General features: G+C 47.7%; 1 protein-coding gene across 12 annotated transcripts in view; it reads right to left on the bottom strand.

Moving 5' to 3' along the window:
• LOC114877055 (transcription factor Sp8) overlaps positions 1–18,071 on the bottom strand; it is a 71,451-nt gene that overhangs the window by 10,234 nt on the left and 43,146 nt on the right. For 3 of the 12 annotated variants that reach the window (XM_046288641.1, XM_029189159.2, XM_029189160.2), the window contains exon 3: positions 5,716–5,781. The exons of 6 other annotated variants lie outside the window; for them this stretch is intronic. Coding sequence is in view for 2 of the 6 variants with exons in the window: in XM_029189152.2 (XP_029044985.1) it covers positions 12,504–12,614 (111 nt within the window). In the remaining 4 variants the exon portion in view is untranslated. Of the gene's footprint in view, positions 1–5,715; positions 5,782–7,406; positions 7,943–12,503; positions 13,637–18,071 lie in introns of those variants that run through there. 3 more of the 12 variants (XM_029189155.2, XM_029189152.2, XM_029189153.2) reach the window with 3 other exon arrangements.

Below are 18,071 nucleotides of genomic sequence, written 5' to 3'. Positions count from 1 at the left end.
AGCATGTGCTATCGCATTTCTCTTATCGATCCAACTTATATGATGATTTTTATTTACTTTATCCAATTAGCCAACTATTATTTCTGAGGGTTCGTATAGTAATTTACTAAAATTTCACTTGCCAAAAGGATGATAAATTTCATCCCTTTCCACTACCACCCTTGCGAAGTCGATCAGTGTCCGCGTTACAAGGTACAACGCTTCGTTTCATAATTACCAAAGCCCGTAGTCGGCGAAAATTGATACACGATGATTTTCTGTCGGGAGAATATCGTCCGGAACGGCGATTATCGACGAAACGATGCGCGTAGCCGGATCGTCTGGCAAATTGGTTCGCGTGTCTTCTGTGAGAGTTCGCGCGCGCGATTTATAGCTTCATCGTGCTTTCGTATCGTAAATTCACGATATACGCAAACGCGTGCGCGAGCACGCGGCCACAACTTGGAGCTTTTCCTTGCTGTATAAATATATGACCGTCACACGCCGTTCTGAGATTATGTAAATCGACGCTTGGTTAACCTGATCGTCAAAGATTATAATAATTTTTCAGCTGTCATGTTTCGTTTGTAATGATCACGATTTCCCGAGCGATAGCGTGCTTCTACGCTGTACGTGCTACACGAAGTTCCAATCCTTTCCAGTTTATAGGAACTTTGCTTTGTTAGCCACCGCGGAAGCACGCAGTCTGCTGCTTCTTGTTTAATCTTGCTCCGACGTCGATTTACTAAAAGCAGCTTATGCGGGATAAAAGAGGCATGAAGGCGTGACAAAACTCCGGAGATCACGTAATCGTTTCGCGATACGATCCGACTTTAAACTTGCCTCGCATATCTGTGTGGAAATATTTAACTCCTTAAACTGAGAACACGTTACAAGAAGACATGTTATCTAATGTCTTTCCTAACAGTATAATTGTAATAATTTGATATTAACCCCTCCGAGCCATTACGGGCAATAAAAACGATCCAGTCACACGCCCAAAATCCTTGAGGCATTGAGGATATTTTCGACCACGAGGGTGTCGATTAGCAGCGAATTGAAAAACGACGATCCGCTTAATTCGATCCACGAAGACGCGTGTACCGCGGGATCAGTTTATCGGATCGTCGCTATTGAATCAGTCCATTAGAAGCGTAGAAAGCTAACCCCTCGACGAGCGTAACCCTTAGAAATGGTTGGTTCGCGCGGATCCACCCTCGTTTACGACGACAACCTTTGCCGGAGAGAGCGCTGCAACAGACTGTGACATATTAGGCTACCCCCTGAGGACATCATCCCCGTATAAGAGGTCCATAAAGAGGGTGACTCCGCTCTCGGATTTATTGTTTCGCGATTTAGTGGCCAAGCAAGCCGTGGGAGCAACTGCGGTTGTTCTCGCTTCGACCCTGTCAGGATATTCACCCCCTGAACTCGTAAATAAATTATCGTCCGTACGATAAACGCAGTGAGATCAAAGAGGATACGCACGAAAGATGATAGTGCGATATAATATCCGAATCGTTAATCGCTGAACAAGAGTTTCGAACGACACAGCTTCAAGAAGAGAAAGATGTTACTTTTTTGCGAGGATGCTCTTTATTTCTATGAAACTCGCATACCGTTACCCCTCCATAAAAATTCATGACCAAAGTAAAAGCATCTTCCTGACTTGAGCATGCTCGAATGTCATTTTTTGAAGAGTTTCGTGGAGGAAAAAAGAAACACGAGGGATGTTCAAGGAACGAAACGAACACTTGTACGCTAAATGAGCGACTAGAACGATGGAAGAAAACGTCGCTGGTACGCAGAGCGGATTATTCTTAGAACGTTTCTCATAAATTTACCAAAAGCTCTGTTCTTGTTCCGGCTAATGAAGCGTCCAATCTAACGGGACAAACGCGACCGGGTTCGTTATGCAATATGTCGAGAAGATAATTCGTCCCCGGAGGGAAGAAACGTGATAGCGACACGGACGTAAGCACCAAAATGCAAATTATCTGCTCGCTAGAGCAGTTGGAGTGGGCAAAATTTTAAAAATTGAGGTGCAATGGTGATCAAGCTGGACCATTCCGGTTTTAACTCGTTCTTGTGACTACCGCGTTTGGTCCTTGCGCAACCATGATCTGAGATAGGCGTTGCAAACTATGCGTTTGCTATTTATCGCCGAGGAATCGAATCTAAAATGGCCCACATCGATTCCAAGATAATTTCTTGTTCACGACGTACGTGCATATCGTCTAGTTGCAGCTAGATCAATTTATAGGCAGACAGTATGGGAAAGCAAACGGTACAAATACATATTTTCGTTTCGATCGATACATGCATATCTCGATGATTATGAATAACCTGGTCCAAGTGAACTGGGTATTGCTCGATAGAGGCAACGATATTCTGACCATCTCGGGAGTAACGTTTCGGTATCGGCTGTATGGCATTCCTTCGCGAACGTCTTTGAAACGCAATTATCCCAGGCATCGTTGAAAACGCACCGGTTCCTCTTTCGCTCACGAGAAACACGCAACGATCGTGGTATCCCAGGGACGAAGAGGCGCGAGAGCGAGCCTCCAGTCGGCCATATGCATCCGCAAAAGGGAAAATCGTGGCTGCATCTTCTCTCGTGCAGAGTATACCGGAAGTTTTTATGAGCCTTGAAAAGGGTCGTTGCTCCGTACTCGTCGCGAGAGATGATCTCGCTTTCGAAAAGCAAGCTCGTACTCGACGCATAGAACTGGAATTGAAGTTAATTACTCGCCGTGGCAAGTTGACGTGCGTCTCCCGATATAAAAAGTAACATCAGCACGGCGGAGCATTTCTGCCGGCATACCAGTTTGCTGTCGGATTCTCGTGAATCGTGGGATTACCGACGTTTAGCGTTTTTCGTCTGCCTGTGTTTCGACCAGTAACTTTCTTCCACCGCCTGGACGTTATTTAACTTAACACCGTTATCTCCAAGCAAACAGGTCAATAATAAATAACGCGATAATCGCTGGTCGCGCTGAAACAGGTTGCGGTTCTCCAAATGACAGCTAAAGCGTGGAAAATCTGAGGTCCGAGAGAGTGTAGTAAGAACAAGGAGCGAACGAACGTGGACTGTTGCACCGAGTGGAGAAAATTTGCGCTCGATGGGACGTATAATATGCAGTCGATAAATCATCTCGCGCTCTGGCGGGCCGGTGAGCCAACGTTTGGTATTTTGGTTCCGACTCTGCGGGGGTTTGGCACCCCTGCGGGGAATCCCTGCTGTTGCCACGCTTCTTTCGACCGAGCAGGGAAGAGATCGACGCGATCCGATCGAGGCCTCGAGGTGTTTGCCACGCGAAATAGAAGCGCGCGGGTTCGCGATGACGCTTGTACGATAATGGACGATGATCGAGAGACGAGAAAAAAAGGAACCGGGAGAATTCGTATAGAACAGCATCTCATCTCTCTCTCTCTCTCTGCGTATAGAAAGGGAGATCTATCTCTGGTAATGATGGTAAGCGCAGCAACCGATTCGAGCGTGTAATTTTCATTGGTGGAAAAATGTTGTATTGTGTTTAATGGAGAAAAGTAGTCGGGTTAATAGAATCGAGAGTCGTTAATAATCGTCTTCCACTTTGCTCGAGTGGCGCGCGTTAAGGCCTCGAGGTGTTGACCAGATCGAGTATTGTTCGCCTTTCCCATGATGGTCCGGTGAATGACGCTGCCTGCGATGATACGTCACGATAATGGCCGGTAATTCGACGTACCATCTCTCGAGGCTCGTGCGCGCGCTCTACGAGGAATATTGTTTACAACGACGATGCAACGCGCTGAGAAGTCTTGCCTTTTCAATTATCGAACCTTCCAGCGATACGATGATGGTCGCTGGAAGGCGTGCACACAAGTCGTTGCAAGCGGCTGGTAAACCCACACGCACGTCTCTATATCTCTACCAAATGCCAGTCTTAACCGGGCTCTATCGTTATATCGTAAGACTTGTATCGATCGTGAATTGTCCTTTCGTGTTTGAAATACTACCGTGCGAGTATTTTCGAAATTTTCACCTCGTTCTTCACGATCGTCCGCTAAGTTAACTCAAAGCTAGGTGAAAAGTTCAAATACGAAGGGAAATTCCACGTTGCTGTTCGATGAATAATTCCATCGACGATGGTTATACGGGGAAATAATGACCAATAATTCGAGGTACCGACTCTGGCGCGTGCAATAGGAACACGATCTACGCCGCGCTGTTGAAGTTAAGGGGCGGCTAGGGTTTTCAATTATCGAACCTTCCTCGATAACGATGCCAGTGAAACTGCGTACGTGTATTTTCCTTTTGCAAGTACACCCCTAACCGATTCTAGACGAAATTGCATCCTTGGCCGCTTTTAATGAAAATCGAGCGCACATCGTAATGGATATCTCTTACCCATCGTTTCTTTGCGATCCTTCTCAGTGCAAATTCTTAGCTTTATGAGAAGTTTGGCTCGCGAAGGTGGTAAAAAAGCATTTTGCCCAATTCAACGACAAAAGAACGTTGCAGGGGCCAGCATCCGAGGGTCGCAAAATTGATCGATCATACGCAAAAACGGTTTTTCAAGACACGCGCATCGAACAGGCATATAGCGGCCATATTGTCACCCCGAACATCTGCCACTTTCGAACCCTGCGTTTCCAACCAGATACGCGGTACGAGCGAGTTTTCGAAAGGGTGTTTACATGTCGGGACTTGCTGTGTACTCGACAAAAATAATTCGTTAAGCCCCTAAGCGCCGACTGTGGTGGGCGTGACAGTAATCGGAAGGGATTTTGTCATCGTACGGTAACGAAGAACGCAAGAGGAGTTTGTGAAACGCGCAAGGAACTCGTGGAAAGTTTTCTATCGAGGGGTGGAGCCTTCTAACGAACGCTTCATTTTTTCAGCGTTACAAACCAAACATTTCCGCTCGTCTATCTACGTACGATAATTTTACTTCCGCCTGTCGACATGAAAGAGTAGACAAACGATGTCGCGCGGGGTTGATTCATGAAAACGGAGCTTCTGATCTTCCAAAAATTTTTTCTCAGAGGGGATAAATTAGGATGACATCCTCGTTGCATCCGGTGCTTCAGGTAAATCCTCTTAGGTCATGTAAAAAGGCCACGTCGTGCTTTCATCCCCTCCAGCGTGACGAAGGTCGCATTTTTGCGACAAACGATGCACGCTGTCGGCCGTTCGCAGTCTATTGTGGCGCTTGAAAATGTCAACGGGGCGTCGCTTAAAAGGACACTTTTACCCTACGAATCGGATTATCGGATTACCAGCATGGAGGTGAAGTGGAGCGAGATTTTCAGAATCTTCGAACGCGTCGACAGAAATTTTCTATTCCGTTTTGGTCAGGGTACCCGTTACTAATTGTACCGCCGCTTCCGCTTGCCTCGTTTTCCATTTGAACATTTCCATTTTTGCGGTAAACAGACGATACAGTGACGTCGCCGGGGAAGTAAAATAATACGAAACACGGTCACAGTCTATAATTGTATGTGCAAGGGTCATAAGCTCATAGTCAGCTAGAAAGAAACATTGCGTTCTCGGTAAAAAGCAACCGGGTGCTATAAATTTCAGCCTATGAATTAATCACGAGAACTCAAACGATATTCTGCGCGTATATGTGTGTGAGTACCTTCTCGATCAATGTAATAAGTGTTGAAATAAAGTGTATCGATCGATGATGTGAAATGAACAACTTAGTCACCGGCCGGATTGCTTATAGCTCAACGTACTTATGTACATACCGTTGTGATGAATAATTAATCAGTGAAACAATCCAAAGTGACTCGGCATTGGTTGGCAAAATTGTTCTAGAAAGGAATAAAAGTTTTCAATTATTCAACATTTACGCGTGAATAAGGCTACTGTTACTGACAGTGTTTGGACATGAAGATTCATAAGGATGAAGTGGGAATGTCTAAAAGAGCAAACGAGAGTACAATGACAAAAGCATGAAAAAGGAAAATTCTTGCATGTCCCGTCACAAGGATCGAGTGACGAGAGGAAGTAGGTATCGTGTTACCATCCCACGCATCCTGTCAAGTGGATCCTCTTGGTGCACAAAGAGGAGCAGACAAATAATTGGCTGCTTGGGCGCACAGGTAGAGGCCAGTCCCTTTGATCCCTGAGAACCTTGCGTAAGGACTATTATGCCAGGGATACTCGATACATTGGGATCGGATGCTTCGAAGAGGTGAACGGGAGAAAAGAGACGAAGAAAAACAAACTGTTTGTAACATCCTCGACGATGACGGACGTTCGATCTACCAGAAGCACGAATTGAAATTAATTCGCGTGATACTATGGCAGTGCGTTTTGTAAGTCACGACGAACTTGCGAAAATCAACAACGAGGAACGACTAAGAAGCAAAACGAGCAAAAATCGACGCTGAGGTGGTACAGGAAGAGGCCGCCATGGTCGGGCGCTCGGAGAAGACTTTCCACCGAGATTAATTTTCGGCACGACACACAGACAGAAAACTTTTCTGCTGACTTAATTAATACTCGTACAGCTCTCTTTTTCGACGCCAAGGATTTAATTACTTTTTTACGTCGACTCGTAAATCATCCAGTCGAGGCCACGGCAGCCACGGCGTCCTTCTTGCCGAGTCATAAAATAAAAAGTTCCAAACCCGTGTGCGAGGAGCGAGCGAAACACGTGTTGCGTAGGGAGAGAAGAAGGCACAAAAGCCGGTCATGATGCTCGGACGTTTCACCCAGCAAAACGATTCGTGACCAGGGACACCGTCGTTTCTGTCAAAACAGAATAGATCATCCGGGTTGATCCGCCTGGATTACGGCCAGCGCAAGCTGATAATGCGACACTCAGGTAGTCTCAAGGATCCTTGTACCTGAACAATACATCAAGGATGCAGGACTACTCGAAACGATAATGCGGATACGGAAATGACCAGCACTGCTATCCCCTTCTATCTGCTCTGGTAAGTTGCTGTTGTTACTTTAGTATTATATTATATACTATTATCAATCGAGGAAGGGTCACAGCTTAATACGGTCCCGACGGCAATGTCTAAAGCGCTGTTAATTTGCTGGGACCACGGAGACCTTTGATTTTATCGTTGATGCTAGTCGAAAGTTCTCTAGTAAAAGGTGACAAGGCGAACAGTAGCACCTGATCTACAAGATCAGCGATTTCTAGTCTACCTGGCAGGATTAAGATCTCTATCTGGAAGGAGGCTGAGTAATTGACCTTGCCTCGGGGAGATCAGAGGTTGACAGCTACCCTTGCCTCGGAGGGCAGACTCGTACGCCTTAAAGCCCATCATCGCACAATAGACCTGACCATTAGTTTGCTTCTTACCTGATCATTTTATTCTCAACGAGTGAGTAAACTTTAAAGTGGTCCCGCGGATGTTAGGTCATGAAGTAAAGTTAAGTAGCGCAAACTTGATGAAAGATGGTCGAGAGAACTCACCACATGTCCGTGTACCGGTGACTTAGCGATGGACTGTAACTGTGGATATAGTTGACCAGCTGCGGCCGGTGTCATGTCGGTCAACATCTCGTTGACGTCTCAAAGACTAGACACGGTGAATCGCGGAATCCTGTCGACTGTTGTTCGGCGATTCTGGGACCAGTTGATTTTCTTGAAGCGACGAGCGGGTTCAAGCGATGTCAAAGTCTTGGTCCGATACACACTTCACTTGCGATCACCAGGAGAATTCGTAACTCGATTTGTGCGACGAAAGTACGAAAGAAAGGCTAGTAACTGCAAGTTGCAGTCGAGCCCGCAGCCGTCGGCTGGGTAAAAATGCGAATGGGTCGGAAACGTAGTAGTGCTTCGGGGAAACCGGTTAACGTGGTTCCCGTTCTTCGCCCCGTGACAGACTGCCGGCTATCCGATCGGCTTTGCCCCGACCAGACAGGGAATGGTAGTAGGGAAGTAACCAGGACTCGGCCCCCGGGCAAAAAAGGGGCAGATCCGATTGGGCGGAACCTAGGGAGAGCCAGTTGCCGCCCCTGACCGCCTCTGTGCCATGCATGCTTCCTCTTTACTTTATTTATCCCCACCAATTTTCTTCCCACTCTCATCTTGTCCCTCTTTTCTCCCCCGTTCTTCTCTCTTTCCTTCACCAATCGTTCTCTCTTCCTCCTGCCGCCACCGCCGCCGCCTCCACCACCGTCGCCACCACCGCCGATATCTACAACCCTTCCCTTGATAATTTAACTGTGAAATGCGCGCGCACCGCGCCGACTCGAAGAGGAGGCACGCGTACGATACGGCAACTTTGGTGGTGCCCTCTCGACGTTTCAGCTTCGTCCAGAGACTTTCCACGTTTGTCTTCCTCCTCTTCCCTTTTCTCTCGTCTCCTTCTGCTGTTACAGGCCGAGGCTTACGTGACCCAAAGTTGTCGTATTAACTTCGGCCTCGTTGTTTGACGTAACGGTATGCACGCTGTTGGTATTTAAATACCTACACGCCACTATCCGATAGCGGCGAAACGAACAAAGTTCATCGACCGGACCCTGTGTAATTGATATACAAATCGAATCCACGCGTTGTGGATACCGTTCGCCTTGGGAAAGGATTTGGCGTGCGTTCGAAATTTCGTCACTGGCACGTCCGATCGGACACATTTTCTACTCTACTTGGAGAAGGGATTGCTGAACCCGAGGAAAAGTAGGCAAAACTTGGTCACTCTTTTTGCTCCTCGTAAAATAGATTATCCTGCAATTTACAACGACATTTGCAACCTCTCGTTCGAGAGGATCCGTTGAATCAGGAGCATTATGATGTTGTTCGAGAGGTCTATGCGAAGGGAGCGCAAGAAGATCATGGGTATACCGTCTTACGAGCGTCTAATGTGATTTTAATCGAGGAGTTTGAATTTCAAATGCTATCGACTTGGCCTAACGTATGCCGAGTAAAATTTCAGCGAACGAGGAAGGGGTCCATTACGACCGTTAAGCTTACAATGGCGTAGTCGTTAGTCTGTTTTAGCAGAAACTTTGTTGGTTACGCAACGTAGATTAATAAAACTGCGAATGAAAATGTAACAGAGTCGAATAGCTACGCCAATGTGTGACGAAGAAACAGACGCCGCGGACAGACGCGTTTGGGTCGCATTAAGCCCTAATTTTCCATAATGGAGAAGACAGAGGCGCCACTGCGGCGAGGCGACTGTCTAATCGCGGTCCATTCATAACTGCTCTGCTCGTCGAGAAGGCCATCTTCTAAGTCGCGCGATCGACATTTTCGCGGTCAATCTATGCGCGATATCTCACGCTAATATCAACGCTGACCACATCAATTTTGTAATTTTCTCTCGTGACGTCTCGTGTGCAATGGAATGTGTACACTGGCGAATGCGTGCAGCGTGTATACACATATGTACCTACGTCCGGTTGGAATCTTGATTTCTTTATAATGTCGCTCGCAAAAGGAAAACAGCGCAGTTTTTTGTTGTAAATCATTTGCCATTCTATGTAACTCGACGCGCAGGACGGTTGTGGAAATCGATAAAAAGTAGCGGAGCAACGAACACAAATATTTCGCGGAACGCGAGGCATTATCGGTGACCATCCCCCTCACGACTCGAGCAGACGATGATGCGTACATCGCGTGCGATCAGGCCACAAAAGGTGTGATCCACCCTAACTCCTGGAGGTCAGAGGATAACGGCCAGTGTTATGGGAAGCGAGAAAAGGGATGTTTTACAATGAACCGGAGCAGGACCGGGCGTTAACGTCCTTTGAAGGAGCAAACGGCATTGGATCGTACAAATGAGGGTGCGAGTATCTCACCAGGGGCTAGTTGCTTTTTGTCTCGTTGATCGATGCTGTCTTAGCCTCTCCCCGTCCAGCACGTTTTTTAGATTTTTTGGATAAAAATGAGCCATGTTATTTATTGGCACGAATTTGGTCACGCATAGCCGTCGAATACAAGACGAAGACAAGGGATAAACTTGTTGGTTTGATGTAGAGAAGATGGGAAGGAGAAATCAACGATCGGAGGGAAAAAGTTGATCAACGAGCGACGATTGATTTCCTCGGTAACGATCGAGCGATATCGAGGCAACGAAATGACGGATCGCTGATTGGCAGAGACGGGCTGAACGGGGTTGAAAGGGAAATGGGGCCCACGGGCCTGACGGGGGCGGATAATGACAGGGCGGCCTCGCGAAGCTAAGATGGTCCGCGCTGGGACCAGCTCCGGCTTTTGCCTCTTATACGGCCATGTGGCCATCGGGAGATGCTGATGGACTAATAATTACCAAGGAACCAGCTTCGCATATAGCGGCTGGGACCGTCGAAAATGAAGATTCACCGGAGCAGACTGGAACCAGAGCCGCGTTCGGTATCATCGTAAGAACTTACCGGTAGGCTGCCCGGGAACGGGAAGGTGTTCTTCCACTTTAATAACCACTATGACCACTATCTGTTTGGTCTATCGCTAATCGGGTTTGATGAAACGGGACGGCCATTATGCCGAGGCGAACGAGTTAAACTTTTGACGCCAATCAGTGTTCGCGATGCGTGCAAAATATGGCGATAGATACTAGATCATTTTTAACGCGCCTCTGAAAATAGGGTGACAAGCACGGATAGAAAAATAATGTGCTTTATCACTAGCGCACAATGTCAACTAACTCCAATACTCGTTTCATAAATCAAACACTCGCGTGAAGTACGTAATGGAAGAGCGTTGATAACGTGCAAACATTCTTTGAACCATATAGACGTACAAATGCTTCGTTTGCTGCACGCGATTGTTAACTCTTTAGTGTCTAACATTTCCACGATTGAAAAGATTTCATCGACGTGTCATTTGTCCGTTGTTACTTACTTATTCGTAATGCCAACATGGTTTTGTAGAGTTGCAAACGCTAAAATCGTTTTCTCAAGCGAGCTATTCTCAGCAGAGAGTACACGAGTTGCTGATCAGTCGTGCTGTTCTAATTGTCAAAAAGAATTATAGCGATATACCGACCGCGGTCAAATAAATATTGCCGTGGCTCGTTTTGACCGTTGTGTTGGCGATTCCTCTGCACAAACGGGTGGAAGGAGGCGCGTAGAAGCATCTCTTTGAGGCTTTTAAGATCGAGCATCACGTTTTGCCGTGGAAACAAGGCGAAGAGAAACTTGTCTAGGACTGATTTACGGACTCGTTGGCCGGGCCGAGGCTGGCGTACAACTCGCGGTTCCGTCTACATCGTGGTCCGGAATAGAGAAACGCTCACGGCCAGATTTATGGGGTGTTTCACGGGGAGGAGAGAAGCCGATCCTCCGTAATTCACGTGGCACACGGTTTTCTGTCGGCGCGTAATCCGCAAACTAGGAACTCACCGCCCTTTCTCGAGTAGAAAAACAAGAGGAATACGAAGGTGTATTATGTAATAGCGTATAAAAAACGATCGCGATAAACAGGATCGAAAAAATCAAAGGTGACAGAAAAACTATAATTAAGACCATTAAAAATTACGTCTCAAGATAATAGTGCGAGTGGACGTCTGATTCCGCGTCAATGACAACAGATAATCTGCGGCAATTAGTATAATTATTGATATCAATGATAATTACAGATCAGTCGTGGAAAACCATCGTAACGATAACGAAAAGTGCTACCACGCATCGCGTTGTCGAGGAGAAGCTGCAGTCGCGTTGTCGCAATTGAAAGCGAAATAATTCATGGCGGAATAACAAGCGTTTAATACTCGAGGTGTTTGTATCGATGGTGATTTTCTTCGGGAACACGCGCTACTTCGAACAAAAGGAACGAAGAAAGCGTGAAGAATTAGCGCAAAAAGGGGGAAACAATTAGCCTGGCGCAGGACCGCCGACAAATTTGCGCGCATGTTCGCTGGAAGTTGAGATTGCAAAATGACGTGCAAACTGAGGGACGCCCTCGTCCGCCCCCTGGCAATACGGTAATCACTATAATTACGTATCGAGCCCTTATATTAATATCCCCCAGCTACGTCTCTCTTTCTCTCTTTCCTTCTCTTTTCATTTCGCGGCGATTCTTTGGTTCGCCTTAGCCACGCGAAAGGGCTGACTCTTTTCCGCAACCTTTCACGCGAGTCGCTCGACTCCGATTTATATTATTTCGCGGACGTCATTTGCTTCGTTAACGAGCGCTTTAAAACGTATGAACGTTTTTATTCGTCGAGGAATGCACCGCGATTCAGAGACTCGACGATCATCGCAGTTTCTTTACGTTCGAACATGTTTTTCTTGCAGCTTGATCGTGGATCGAGAGACGAAGCTTTGTCAAATTGAATTGGAAGATACGATTGGCAATCGTGCAAATTGGATTCTCTAGCGAGAGCCGATGAATTGGCAACGCGTTAAGGAGAATAGGGGGTGTGCGAGGCCTCGCATTGGCCTCTCTCACTATCGGGAGATGAACAATTAACGAAGGGTGTTCCTGGACCGCCCAGGATGTCGTCGCAGAAGGGAGCAGATGCTGTCGATAGATTTTGTCAAATATTACTGGCAGTTTGACGAAAAGTTCCGACAGTCTCTCGTTCTCCCCTTTTTATCAAATAATCGTAATGACAAGCAAATTTACCTCTAAATACTCGGTATCCGTGGGATGATGAGGTTGTTGGGCAGCCGTGGTCGGTATGGTCATGACGTTCTGCGGATGAGCCGAATACGAATACTGGTACGCGCAATTCATCTTGCTGCACTTTTTAGTCTCAACGATTATGCGTTCGAACTTGACTTTAACGATATCACACAAAATTTGGTCTCTGAGAAGGTGAATGATATTTTCACGAAAGAGGATCAAACGATCGCAGGCACGAGTAACGCGTCAGGTGGTTCGAAACGAGCGTCCCGTCGAGTGGAGATATCAATGGACATGTTTCCGTGCTGAATCGATGTCGAGCCGGTTCACGATCGTCTGTTGAAAGGAGGAGAAATCGCAGGCTCCCGTTATAGATCCTTGAAATATCGAGAGAATCCTTAGTGGATGGGTCGTTCGTGCGGCAGAGGCGCTGCTCCTCGGCATCGGTAGTCCGTTCGAAGGTTATTGCCACGTAGCCCCTCGTATATCCTGGTAATCACAGTAATTTCTCTGGCTGTTGGCCACAGAGGAAAGGCAAGAACACGGAGGAGGTCAGTCGACAAGGAGGTCGGTCGAGGACACAGGGCGCAGGGCGCAGGATGCAGGACAATTCGCGTGGTCGATGCGTCGACGCGGAAGGAGATTACAATTAAACGGAGGGACAGAAGAGGTGCAGCTCGCGGCGTGCAACAATTATAACTGAGCTTTTTCGTGCCCCACGTAGAAGAGGAGAACACCTCTACGGAGGCGGGTCCTCCTCTCGTTCTCGTTCTCTGTCTCTTTCTCCCTTTTCTCACTCGGTCTCCCTTCTTCTCGGCTTCTCTACTACCACGGCTGGCCTTTTCAGCACGGATACATAGGTGTCCGGATACGCGAGTGCGTGCAGGGAGAGTTTGCGACGAGTGGCAGTGGCCGGGCACGTCCCGCAGAAACTCCACAAGTGTGTTTCCATCCTGGAAGGTGTTGCTGGTGGGGCAGAAGCAGCGCCCGCCCTCGCAACGGTCCTCCTCGTACAACCTCGCGATTGTCTAATCCTCGTGGCAACCCTAACGAACCCTCACCGTCTCCCCTTCTCTCTTTTTCGCTCCCTGTCTGTCTTGTCCTCCCTCCATCCTACCGCGGACCACACTCCCGACCAATTAAAACGCGCTGCGATCACGTGGTTCACCGCCGCGGCCTCTACTTCTTCTTCTTCTTCCTCTTCTTCTTCTACTCTTCTACTTCTTCAACTTCCTCTCGTACCTTCCATTCTCGTCTTTTTCTACTTTTTCTACTCCTTTCGCTTTTGCCGTTGTTTTTACTTCATACCCTTCGTCTCCACCCTCGCTGCCTTTCTCCTTCACCATTCTCGAGTTCTTCTTCTTCCTCTGGCGTCGATATTCGTTCGGGGTCGGGCGCGTGGGAGGCAACTGGACAGATAACGACGACCAGGTCCGAGATATTAGTATGTCGTTACAGCAGAGAACAGGTTTTTCGATTTTACGGAGTCAATATCAGCAGAAAGACGGGGCTGCACGTCTCTGTACCACTCATCTCCAACAGTTCTCATACGAGACGCGGTCGTGCGTTAATGGAATTCCTCGAATAAGTCGGTGGAAAGTAATCGTGGCAATCTCGTTAATGAGGTACAGTCCGTTTAAGGGTAGGAAGTACGCGTTAAGCGTATTCTCGTTTCACAATCAGTCACGGAACGAAAACCGGCAATTAAAATTCAATTATTGAATCGACTGGCCGTGTTCGTCGCCGTGTGTCCGGCTCAGTTAATTCAATTTACTACGTTTAGAAGATAGTTGGTTATCGGTGGTACAAGTTAAACAACTACCCCGATATTATATCTAGTCCTCGTTGAATTATAGCTTCGATTAAAAAGCAGGTGAGAATGTTTCAGAAAAACCGCGAGCAGCACGTACGCGAGATTAATGCGATAAAGTAACTCGTAGCACGTAATAGCAGGATAGTGTATGCTATCTATCCGTAATGCTCGTAAGTTACGTTACCGCGTCGATGCGTGCCTCTTTTTAGCGTTCGATCCGCGGCACCGTAGCGATATAATGATCCTAGCCTCGGGATCGAGCCCATTATCCTGTGCACGCTAATAATATTGCATACTCTTGCGAACAATTTATCGTAGCACGAGCTCTGCGCTATGCACTCTAGTTTCGATCGTTTCTTCCTATCTTCGCGTAATGTCGCGACTACCTTTTTCATCGATTACTGATCGATCCTCCTATTGTTCCTATTGATCGTTATGCGTAATCGTCGGCAATGAACACAGACGAATTACTTCGAAAAAAAAATTCAGAAATAACGATGGGGAAACGTCTGAGAATGATTGAACAGACAATTCACAAGCGGTGCGCCGTTAAGTATTATAATGCGACATTTAACCTACGATCGTCGATGCCACTTTCTCTATTCGTAGGCACGGCTGGTTAGACGTTCGATCGAGCACGATTATCCCGCTCGATCAAGGATTCCTACGAACGGTTCGCTTCGAGAACGTACAAGGTTTTTTTTCTTCTCCTCCTACGATTCGCTGGAGCAGTTTCCCCCGTTTCAGTGTGAATTACTCGAGAGCTAGTTTAACAGTGGAGAAGAATGAATGAACGAAGGAACGAAGGAGATGGCGGGCAAGAACGCTTGGGTGAACGGATGATTACCGGTGAATGGATTCGTATTCTCCCTCGGACGCATAATGCCAAAGTGCTTCTTGCTCTTTCTTCGTGCGCGTCTCCCTTAGCCTGTAACTCGATACAGTGGGAACCGCGTGTGATCTCCATTCAAGAGCGGCTAAAACGTTGAGGAAGGACCCAAAGGATTGCTTCGCTGACACCGAAGCTACCTCGCCGACAAAGTCTTCCGTCTCCCTGAGCGGATAGTTCAAGGGATTCGACGCTCTTTAAACGTAGCCCGTGGTCGATTGTCGGGGTTTTATTTTGCGCCTACCATACGCGCACGATACACCCACCCTCGTGTTCTCTTTCAAAGCCATCGGACGTCACGAAGCGTACCGACGCCCCTTCGTCGCAGGGTAACTTTATATTTCCGCGCCAACGTGAGAGAAACAGAGCAAGGGCAACGCTGGAATCGTTTCGGCAAACTTTCAATTGTTCCTCTGTCAGCGTGTTTAAGCTGTGAATTATGTCGAACTAATTAGGGGTGCGATTGATCGAGGTAGTTCGATGATTCCATACGGTGCGGTGGTCCCCTATCTGGTAAACCTTTCCGTTTACGGGGCAACTCGGGGTAAGCGCATCGACGTTGGCCCAGGTGGCGCCAACGAGCTTTTCCGAGATAAAGTAAACGCCGATCGCATTAAGGGATGATGAATGACGGGCCCGGGGAGGGTACGAGGTAGACGGAAAGAGGCGTATCGGTATACACCGCGACGCAGAAGGATGCACGATGAAAAATTGTGCCGCTGGAGACTCGTGCGTTCCCTCGGATATGAAACTGCCAGACGGATGGACGTACGGACGTACCGGACGGACGAAGGAAAGAACGGATGGTCGTTCTTTTCGAGTGCGAGCGGGCCAGCGCTCTGTTATTATATCTTTCTCCCTTTCTCGTTTCTCTTCTCTTTTCTTCGAGTCTTAGAGAAGCGAATCGCCGTTCGGGCCGCGCGTTTCCGACGAGAGAAAGAATAATAGCCTCCCCCTACGGTGGCCGCGGTCTACAATTAAAACTCTCGCGCGTTCCTAAGGGCGGGAAGGGCTCCGTCTCGACTAATCGACTCGTCGAATGTCCAACTCTTGAACCACGCTCTATTCTCTCTTTTTTCGTGATTTTATCCAGGATTCGGGAAGTCTAAGGAAAATTTACGCGACGGCGCGGAGTTTTTCCGGAACCCGTCGAACCCTCTTTTTCGCCGATCGGAAAGGGAAACATTCGTTTTGCCGTGAACATCCAAAAAAGTTAGGGACATGACAGAACGAAGGGTGGTCTTGCATCGTTGGTGAACGTAAAATACATCTTCGGTTCGCAACAGAGATTTCGCTCCAATTAATCGTAAATTAATTGGATACACTTCGACCCCTCTGAAAGAAGAGAAAGTAATCCATAGCTGCGTCAAAGTTGTGCGATGGTAAGAAAGGAAGGTGATCAGTTGCTGTCGGGTTAATAATATAAATTAGCGAGGGAATAGGTATCGTACGCAGTCGAATGGCAAGCATCGAGGGAAGAAAAAGAAATGTAGAAGGCGCATGGCAACGGTGGCAGTTGCTCCGGTGGTTTGGTCCGCATTACGGGTTACGCGGGCGGGGTAATCACGATGATTCCGAGTTCGGGGTCGGTCATCATCTCGTCACCGCGTCACCCGCGGCCACAAAACCGTGGCACGCACGTCCTTAACCCTGTGCACGTTCCCCGGGCATCAACAACTCCGCCACCATCGACAACACCGGACCAAGAGACCAGGACCAACGGAGAAACGGGATGCGCGGAATGCTTTATGGACTTATCAATCATTTGGTAGCTCCATGCAGAGAACTGACCGGTGCCCTAACTTTCTTGCCAATTTATAGCCTGTTATTAGGGAGGATTGAAAGATTCCGGGGTCAGGCGGAATCGGGCTCCATTCACATGAATTTACACCGGCCATCTCCGCGTGGGACGTATCAGCGATTGCTCTTTGTTTCGGTTGATTGCAAACGATCTCTTCGTTTCGATCTGAGCATCAAAATGGCGTAAAGTCGCGTAAAGCGTTACGTGGGTGTAAAGTAAAATGGAGACTAGACGTATCGGATTGTCCGTTCCGGAAAGCAATACTTGTCGCAGCAGCGAAGCGAATTAGTCCCTCTTTTGTAGGTGGATTGGTCCGAGACGCATCAACGTGTGCTTGCGTATGAATGTACTCGCATTTTGACCGGGCGTATAGGGGGCCAGGGACGGCCGCGGCGGGGCCCGAAACCCGGTAATTAAATAGCTGAACCCTGCAATTAGGGCCACTAAATCGTGGCGGACCCTGGACCTGGCCGGCCAAGGGCCCGCCAGACACAAAAAACAACGTCGAAACGTTGCTTAAGCCAGCGCGAGCGAACCTCGCACACCGATGTACCGAGTGAGACCCGAACGAGACGTGGACGTCGCGGGGGTGGCTTGGTAATATGTGGGAACCTAATCGAGAAAAAAATGCCCTTTTGCCTAGACGCGTTCTGTGTGCATCCACCTTGGTATCCTACTTTGTTCGCACGCTCCCCTCTCTGCCAACTCCTCCATCATTGTGCGAACAGGGTCAAATCTTTACTCTTTTGAAACAAAGTAATATCTTCTTTCTACAACACGTTCAACTTTGTGAATCGTGTATTAGTTTGTCCATAATCGTATCAGGATTATTCACAGAAACTATAAGCTACCGAGTTCCGAGTCTCATGAATTATAAGGTCGTTCAACACAAAGTTCATGCTCTCGGTGATTGCAGTTGCATCGATATTTGTCGAGAATTTCCTGCTACCATCGAGCAGTGCAATTACTTATATAGGCAGGAACGAAGATAATGGTAACAAACCGTCTTCCTTCCTGTTACAGAACTTCCACCCGCCCTTCACAGCGCACTTTAACGCGGGAGTG

Source organism: Osmia bicornis, chromosome 14 (assembly GCF_907164935.1).
Source record: "Osmia bicornis bicornis chromosome 14, iOsmBic2.1, whole genome shotgun sequence".
In the NCBI taxonomy this organism is placed as follows: domain Eukaryota; kingdom Metazoa; phylum Arthropoda; class Insecta; order Hymenoptera; family Megachilidae; genus Osmia; species Osmia bicornis.
Note: the sequence above shows the minus strand (reverse complement) of the source record. Positions and strands in the feature narration are given on the sequence as shown.